At 43.9% G+C, this 9,624-nt stretch overlaps 2 protein-coding genes across 2 annotated transcripts; one reads left to right on the top strand and one right to left on the bottom strand.

Moving 5' to 3' along the window:
- The first annotated feature begins 1,394 nt into the window (after positions 1-1,394).
- On the top strand, positions 1,395-4,910 carry LOC148554692 (uncharacterized). Its single transcript, XM_088490442.1, has one exon. It carries the CDS (start codon positions 1,395-1,397, stop codon positions 4,908-4,910), a length of 3,516 nt encoding a protein of 1,171 aa, XP_088346568.1.
- Positions 4,911-6,742: 1,832 nt separating this feature from the next.
- Positions 6,743-7,336, bottom strand: LOC148554693 (uncharacterized). The gene is made up of 2 exons (XM_088489512.1): positions 7,286-7,336; positions 6,743-7,210 (listed from the first exon to the last, which is right to left on the bottom strand). The coding sequence occupies exons 1-2, from the start codon at positions 7,334-7,336 to the stop codon at positions 6,743-6,745; spliced, it is 519 nt and encodes a 172-aa protein (XP_088345638.1).
- Between the last annotated feature and the right edge of the window lie 2,288 nt (positions 7,337-9,624).

A 9,624-nucleotide genomic window follows, 5' to 3' on the forward strand; every position in this document is an offset into this window, starting at 1 on the left:
GGAGGTCAGAATCCAACAGCATCAGCAGTCCTTCTTCAACTGCTGAATCTGATTTCTGCTCAAGTCCCTCAATTTCAGCCAGAAAATACCTGAAATCACAGAAAAATACACAAACTCATAGTAAAGTCCAGAAATGTGAATTTAACATAAAAACTAATAAAAACATCCCTAAAAGTAACTAGATCTTACTAAAAACATACTAAAAACAATGCCAAAAAGCGTATAAATTATCCGCTCATCACAACACCAAACTTAAATTGTTGCTTGTCCCCAAGCAACTGAAAATCAAATAGGATAAAAAGAAGAGAATATACTATAAATTCCAAAATATCAATGAAACATAGCTCCAATCAGATGAGCGGGACTTGTAGCTTTTTGCCTCTTGAATAGTTTTGCCATCTCACTTTATCCATTAAAGTTCAGAATGATTGGCATCTATAGGAACTCAGAGTTCAGATAGTGTTATTGATTCTCCTAGTTTAGTATGGTTATTCTTGAACACAGCTACTTTATGAGTCTTGGCCGTGGCCCTAAGCACTTTGTTTTCCAGTATTACCACCGGATACATAAATGCCACAGACACATAATTGGGTGAACCTTTTCAGATTGTGACTCAGCTTTGCTAAAGTCCCCAATTAGAGGTGTCCAGGGTTCTTAAGCACACTCTTCTTTTTGCTTTGGACCTTGACTTTAACCGCTCAGTCTCAAGTTTTCACTTGACACCTTCACGCCACAAGCACATGGTTAGGGACAGCTTGGTTTAGCCGCTTAGGCCAGGATTTTATTCCTTTAGGCCCTCCTATCCACTGATGCTCAATGCCTTGGGATCCTTTTTATTACCCTTGCCTTTTGGTTTTAAGGGCTGACGTGTATCCCGCTAAGCTCGGGGTTAGCATCAGCAACAACAATCCGACCATGAATCTCGGAAACAAACAAACCAAAACTGAAACAAACACGCACGTGAGTTATACACGTTACTTGCGAAAACAGAACTCATCATCCAAGCCATCAATATCGGAACAAATCAGGCTCCACTTGACGCCTCAGTCATCTATAAAATAAGGGTAAAAACAACCTAAGAAGGACAGGTGACAGAACTCACTCTAACTCATTTTCTTTACTCCTCTTAACTCATACACTTACTTGAGCGTCGGAGTGCTTTTTGCAGGTGCTCCCGCTGCCGTGTTTCACCACACCGAGGTTACCTCTGGAGACCACCTCCCTGACGACGCACAGCTCCTGGAGCTAAGCAAATCTCGTTGGGGACCTATACCTCGGCTGGTTCAGACGGAACATTTGGCGCCCACCGTGGGGCCCGGTTACACTAACCCCACTTTTTCTTTTGTATAGCACCTCGTGTTTTCTTTTTACGCAGGAATTCTCAACCCTCGCTCATGGCTGATAATGGAGTCCATCAAAACACTCAGGCCGAGCTCATGGCTCAAATGGCCGAACTGCAAGCGGAAGTCAAAAGGCTGGCCGAACTAACCAGCCAAAATGACGCCAGTAAACGTGAAGACAACGGCCATAAAGGAAAAACAGACCTACTGAGTATCGACCCACCAAGGGAGAAGCTGACCTTGGACAACCCATTCTCCGAGGAGATCACCAACTACCAGATGCCAAAGCATTTCACATTACCTTCTTCCCTCGAGCCATATAAGGGGATTGGTGACCCCCGGGCTCACATCAAGAAATTTCAATCTATGATGTTCTTTAATGGTCCTAATAACGAACCCGTCCTTTGCAGGGCCTTCCCTACTTACCTCGATGGTGCAGCCCTGCTTTGGTTCTCAAAACTACCTGCAGGATCAATCTCTTCTTTCGAGGAATTAGCGAAATCCTTCATAGACTACTTCGCTGCAGCAAGGATATATGTACATGGATCAGACTACCTCGGTACCATTCGCCAAGGACCCCAGGAGAACTTGAAGGACTACCTAACCAGGTTTGCAGAAGCAACAATGGAAATACCCGACTTAGACCCCGCCGTCCATCTGCACGCCATAAAGGCAGGACTCCGACCCGGAAAATTCAGGGAAACAATCGCGGTAACAAAGCCAAAGACATTGGAAGAGTTCCGAGAAAGGGCGGCAGGGCAGATGGAGATCGAAGAGCTCCGCGAAACCGAAAAAACAGAAAAGAGACAACCCAGAAGAGAGGATGAAAAATCCACAAGGTCGGCAAACATCAAGGACCTCAAGAGACCCTTCAAGCTAACCCCAAAATTTGACAATTACACCAGGTTCAACACAAGAAGGGAAAGGATAATCAAAGAAATACTCAACGCCAAAATCATAAAACCACCAGCAAGGGCCGGGAGCTATCAAGACCAGAGATTCGTCGACAAAAGCAAGCACTGTGCTTTCCACCAAAAGTACGGCCACACAACCGACGAATGCATAATAGCCAAGGACCTATTAGAAAGATTGGCCCGGCAGGGCCTCCTAGATAAATACATCGAGGGAAGGAAGCATAAGGAGAACGATAAAGAGGAACGCCAACAGACCTCAGGAGCAAAAGACACCAACAAATGGCCAAACAACACACCACCTAAGGGGATCATAAACACCATATCAGGAGGATTCGCCGGAGGAGGAGAAACAACTTCGGCGAGAAAACGTAACTATCGCGCGATGCTTGCAATAGAAGGGACAACACCACATAACGACAAGGACACATTAAACCTAGAAATCGTTTTCAATCAGAGGGACATATGCTCAGCCGCACCACATTCAGACGACCCAGTGGTAATTTCTATCCAAACAGGCGAGTTACTGGTAAGAAAAGTCCTCTTGGACCCAGGTAGTAGTGCCGATGTTCTGTTTTACGCTACTTTTATAAAAATGCAATTATCTGAAAAACTTATACAACCTTCATCCGGAGAATTAGTCGGATTCTCCGGAGAAAGAGTACCGATCAAAGGCTACATATGGTTGAAGACAATGATGGGAAACCACCCATTGTCACGAACCATCGACATACAATACCTTATAGTTGACTGCCCTAGTCCTTATAACATTATTCTCGGAAGACCTGCTCTGAACATGTTCAGGGCAGTGGTTTCAACCTTTCACCTATGTGTAAAATTTCAGGCACAGGACGGAAAAATAGCGACACTTCACTCAGACCAGCAACAAGCTCGGCAATGTTACAACGCAAGCTTGAAAAGGCCAGCAACAGAGGTACTGTCCTTGGCAGAGCTTGATCCGCGCGAAGACACCCAAGAAAGGCCTCAACCAGCAGACGAGCTCCAAAAAATCCCACTGACAGAGAAACCAGAACAGTTCACATACGTCGGCCAGGCACTACAAGGAAAGGAAAGATCAGAACTGGTGAAAGTATTGCAAGACAACTCTGACCTATTTGCATGGACCCCGGCAGATATGCCAGGAATAGATCTGAGCATTATCTGCCATAAACTCGCCACAAACAAAGCAAGCCGACCTATAGCTCAGAAAAAGAGGAATCTCGGAGCAGACAAATCAAAGGCCGCACTGGAAGAAACCGAAAAGCTACTTAAAGCCAACTTCATCAAAGAAATCAGATTCACCACATGGCTCTCGAACGTAGTAATGGTAAGAAAAAATTCAGGTAAATGGCGCATGTGCGTCGACTTCACCGATTTAAATAAAGCATGCCCCAAGGATGCTTATCCTCTACCATGCATCGATAAACTTGTAGACAGTGCCTCAGGTTACAAAAGCTTGAGCTTCATGGATGCATACTCTGGTTATAACCAGATACTCATGCACCCAGAAGACCAAAGCAAAACCGCGTTTATAACCGAGCATGGAAATTTTTGTTATAGAGTAATGCCATTTGGACTAAAGAATGCAGGTGCAACATACCAGCGACTGATGGACAAGGTGTTCCATCACCAAATAGGTCGGAACATGGAGATCTATGTGGATGACATGGTCGCCAAGACCACCCATGGGAAGTCACACTGCGATGATCTTAAAGAAATATTTGAACAAGTCCGAACATATAGAATGAGGCTCAACCCAGAAAAATGTGCTTTTGGAGTACGAGGGGGAAAATTCCTCGGATTCATGCTAACATCACGAGGTATAGAGGCGAACCCAGAAAAATGTAAGGCAATACTCAGCATGGCAAGCCCCAAAACAGTCAAAGAAGTACAACAACTAGCAGGGAGAATAGCAGCATTATCCCGGTTCCTACCATCAGTATCGAGCCGATCATATCATTTCTTCCAAACAATAACAAAGAACAAAAAGTTTCTATGGACAGAAGAATGTGAAAAAGCTTTCGCTGAACTCAAAGTCGTCTTATCATCACCTCCAGTACTACAAAGACCTGAAATCGGCAAGCCCTTATACTTATACTTATCCGCTTCCGAACATTCCATAAGCTCGGCCTTAATGATCGAATCAGGGAAAGCTCAACAACCAGTATACTTCGTCAGCAGAGTCATGCAGCCAACAGAACAAAGGTACCTAAGAATTGAACAGCTAGCTTTGGCGCTCGTAACAACGGCGAGGAGACTTAGACATTACTTTCAAAGCCACACAATAATAGTACGAACAAACCAACCATTACGACAAATACTAACAAAGCCGAAATTAGCTGGACGACTGACCAAATGGTCCATAGAGCTCTCAGAATTCGATATCCAGTTTCAACCAAGATCGGCACTAAAGGCACAAATCCTGGCCGACTTCGTATCAGAATTAACCTCGGCCGAACACAACAAGCACTGGGAGCTACATGTAGACGGAGCATCCAGCCGAGAAGGAAGCGGAGCCGGAGTAATTCTGAAAGAAGGAGAAAACGTAGTGGCCGAGCAATCGCTACAATTCCACTTCCCAGCAAGCAACAACCAGGCCGAATATGAAGCCCTCATAGCCGGACTCAAGCTCGCCCTCAACCTCAGATACAAAGCCTGACAGCACATTGTGATTCCCTCTTGGTAGTCCAACAAATCCGAGGAGAATACCAGGTAAAAGATCCCTTGCTAGAGCGTTACTGGCTGATAGCAAAGGATCTTATTTCGAAATTTAATTCATTCATCATCCTACATGTACATAGAGAAAAGAACACTAGAGCCGACATATTATCTAAACTTGCATCCACTAGGGCAGACACACAAACATCAGCACTAACACAGCTGACACTTAAAAAACCCAGCATTGAATCTATATCTATAACAAACATTAACCATCTCCATGACTGGAGAACGCCCTTTCTTGAGTACATCAATACAGGTACCGTGCCTAAGAATGAGCTTAATCCGCAACACTTCAGACGAAAGGCAAGCCTATATACAAGCGTAGCAGGAGAACTGTATAAGCGCGGCATCTCACAACCATTACTGAAATGCCTGAACAACGAGGAGGCAAGAGAAGTAATGAACGAAGTACATGAAGGCGTATGTGGAAATCACACCGGAGGAAGAGCCCTAGCCGCAAAAGTCGTCCGAACAGGATATTTCTGGCCGACCATAAAAAGAGATTGCATAGCGAAAGTCAAGAAATGCGACAAATGCCAAAAGCATGAAGCCATTTCTACAAAGCCAGCCGAGCTATTGCACAGTATGGAGGTAAGCTGGCCTTTTCAAAGATGGGGACTCGATATCCTCGGCCCATTTCCAGTAGCACCAGGTCAGGTAAAATTTCTTTTGGTATCAATCGACTACTTCTCAAAATGGATAGAAGCGCAACCCTTAGCAAAGATAACAGCCGAAAAGGTAAGATCTTTTATATGGAAAAACATAATATGCCGATTTGGAATACCAAGAGAGATAATATCAGATAACGGTAGACAATTTACCGATAATAACCTCGGCACATTTTTAAGCAATTTTAATGTACAGCACTATTTTAGCTCGGTCGAACACCCACAAACCAATGGGCAAGCCGAAGCTGCTAACCGAGTTATATTGCAGGCAATAAAAAGAAAGCTTGACAATGCGAAGGGTGAATGGGCCGAGCTAATCCCAGAAATACTATGGAGCTACAACACTACAATACAAACAACCACTGGCGAAACACCTTTCAGGTTGGTATACGGGGCAGAGGCACTAATCCCAGTAGAAGTCAGAACACCCACAGTTAGGACCGAGCTATACGACGAACAAAACAACACTCTCATAAGAAGGGCCGAGCTTGACCTCATCGAAGAAGACAGGGATATCGCGGCAATCAAACAAAGAGCCATGAAACAATTGGCTGTAAGAAGACACAATAGCAAAGTCGTCCCGAGGGCTTTTTCAGAAGGCGACCTTGTCCTCAGACGAACTGAAGACGCAAGACGACCTCCTTCACACGGCAAGCTCGCAGCGAACTGGGAAGGACCCTTTCGAATATCAAAAGTGCTCGGAATGGGGGCTTATCAATTACAGACATTACAGGGCAGCCCAGTGTCAGGAAACTGGAATGTTTCCTCATTAAAAGTGTATAGATCATAAAATGTACAATCAGCGGATGAAGGCACCCTTTTTCCCCCTTAGAGCTTTTTTCCCAAAAAGGATTTTGCCTAAGCAAGGGTTTTAACGAGGCCGGACGCCCAATACATTCAACTTATCGAATGTTTCTCTCAAATCTAAGCCTAACAAACAACATATAAGGAAGAACGATGTATACAAAATCAACAACAAAATGACATCATTAACTTGGCCTAAACCTCGGCCAAAACAAAATAGTTCAAAAATATCAGCAAAACAAGGCCAAACCTCGGCCAAACGAAAGAAAATAGTCAATAATAGACAATCATACACAAACTAAGAGGGAGGAGCGTTCTCATCATGCTCCTCCGCAGTCCCATCTACAACTAATTTTCCACCAACAACTATCTTAGTCATATCAAGCTGATCACTGTCAAAATCTGGGGCCAGCACAGCGATCTGACTCGCAGCTCGTTCAAATCCATAGGAGAACATCTCCATACCATGCTCCTCCAACTCATGAACGCGAGAAGTGAGCCGACCTTTGGCCACATCATGTTCCATAACTTCAGCTTGCAGCAAACGGATCTGGTCCCTTAAGCGAGTCACCTCCTCTTCAGAATCCTTTGCCCTAGCCAAAGCACTGATAACAGCATCATCTTTCTCCTTAGCAGATTTTTCCAACTCAGCTATCCTCATATTATGCGACTTCTCCAGATCGGCAACTCGATTCACAATCCCCTGCTGCTCGGCACCGATAAGCTCGGTAGTTCGACCAACACACATCAGGCGAGAAGCAACAATCTACATAAAAAACCACAAAAAGTCAAAAGCCAAGGAAGAAGTATACCAAAATGCTCAAACTATAGCAGGCATTACCTGAACAAATTTACCAAGAGATTCCATACCAACGCGGCGAGTCATCAGCATATCTCCAGGGTATTGAGACACCTTATCAGAAAGATCGGCGAAGTCAAATTGATCGCTCCACAAGGAATGCGATCCACAACCAGGAATAAAGCCATGAAGCTTTCTCTGATGATCAAAGGCAACCCCACCACCTCCAACAACTTCCCTTACTTCCTCCAAGATCACCTCCACATATTTCTCAACATTATCCCTTTTTCTCTTAAAGGAAGACGCAGCCTGAGCAACAGATTGAGCAATATCACCTCCCCCCTCATTCACTGCCAGAGAGGCATCGGTAAGTCTTTCCTTTTTCTTTTTTAGAAAAGTCTGAAGACGCCCTGGATCAAGAAGAGGCACCCGTCCACCTACACAGAAGACAAAAGGTCAGAATAAATAAAGCAAGTAAGAAACAAACACAAAATAGTCAAGAAATACCTAAATATGCTTTCAAACCATCCATATCACCAGAGTCATAATAGCGAAGAAGGTCAGGAATAGACAAACACTCCCCCCCAGCAAAACTCTCAACCAAAAAGTCTAGTAACCGCTCCTCCTCCTCACTCCGTTCAACAGCTTCAAGAATCTGACAAGGTTCCGAACACCAGTATAAGGGAAATCTCTCTACCAACTCGTCATCTAAGTAAAAAGGGTATTCAGATTCCGCCGACCTCACCTTTACGAACAAAGATTTAAAGTTTTTAAAGGAAGACTTATAAAGAAGGAAGAGAGGCCGACCGGGGTAACTGCTCAGACATACCCATAACCCCTTTCGAACCCCTTTCGCCTGAAACAACGAAAAAAAGACAGCAAGAGAACAAGGGGTAGAAAGAAAGCTCATTAAACACTGGAAAGCACGCAAAAACGCCCAAGAGTTAGGATGTAATTGTGAAGGCGCACAGTTCAACTGGGTTAACACATTACATTCAAATGCAGAAAACAGGAACCTAACGTGAGGCTCAATAAGACAAGGAGTATAAAAATAGAAATACTGCCAATCTCCCCTCCTCTCGCAAACCCTATCTTCACTAGAACAGGGAAGGAACTCAACCACAATACCAGACCCCTCCCTCACAACATGCAAGCTACGAAGCTCACCAATGGAGTCGGCACTAACAAAAGAAGAGGAGCGGGTCCACACATCATCATGAACCCAGTAATAAGGGTTAGATTCATCCTCCTCCACAACTTTATATTTTTCTTTATCCCTCGCCATCCCAGAAGAAAGAACAGAGAAAAGAAAACGAACTACAGAGGAAAAAACGAACCTTTAGAAGTCATGGCAAAGGTCAGAAAGAATTTGAAACATCAACGAAATTCCCAAAGGAAAATTATTGCAAGCCCACTAACTTAGTGGGTAAATACTTCACAACCGTTAAACAAGCGTGGATAACCCAAACGGCAAATAAAAGCATTAAAAGCGGGCACGTTTTGCAAGAAAAGCAATAGCAACGCCTTCCAAGACCATTTAACACCATTGGAGACCAATTTTGGAGCGGCTCAAGACCAGAAGACACAACGAAAACAATAAGCTCGTCTATCATTTACATACAATGCCAGCCGAGCTTGGGGGCTATGACGTGTATCCCGCTAAGCTCGGGGTTAGCATCAGCAACAACAATCCGACCATGAATCTCGGAAACAAACAAACCAAAACTGAAACAAACACGCACGTGAGTTATACACGTTACTTGCGAAAACAGAACTCATCATCCAAGCCACCAATATCGGAACAAATCAGGCTCCACTTGACGCCTCAGTCATCTATAAAATAAGGGTAAAAACAACCTAAGAAGGACAGGTGACAGAACTCACTCTAACTCATTTTCTTTACTCCTCTTAACTCATACACTTACTTGAGCGTCGGAGTGCTTTTTGCAGGTGCTCCCGCTGTCGTGTTTCACCACACCGAGGTTACCTCTGGAGACCACCTCCCTGACGACGCACAGCTCCTGGAGCTAAGCAAATCTCGTTGGGGACCTATACCTCGGCTGGTTCAGACGGAACAAGGGCTATTGGCTTTTTCTGCTTGCTTTTTCTTTTTCTTTCTATTTTTTTTTCGCATTTTTTTTTCTGCAAGCTTTATTCTTTGCTGCTTTTTCTTACTTCAAGAATCATTTTTATGATTTTTCAGATTATCAAATAACATGTCTCCTTGTCATTATTCTTTCAAGAGCCAACATATTTAACATTCATGAACAACAACTTCAAAAGACATATGCACTGTTCAAGCATTCATTCAGAAAACAAAAAGTATTGTCACCACATCAATATAATTAGACTAAGTTCAAGGATAATTTCGAAACTCATGT

The sequence above is a fragment of the Arachis ipaensis genome, chromosome B6, assembly GCF_059453495.1.
Source record: "Arachis ipaensis isolate K30076 ecotype BB chromosome B6, ASM5945349v1, whole genome shotgun sequence".
NCBI classification, from domain to species: Eukaryota; Viridiplantae; Streptophyta; class Magnoliopsida; order Fabales; family Fabaceae; genus Arachis; species Arachis ipaensis.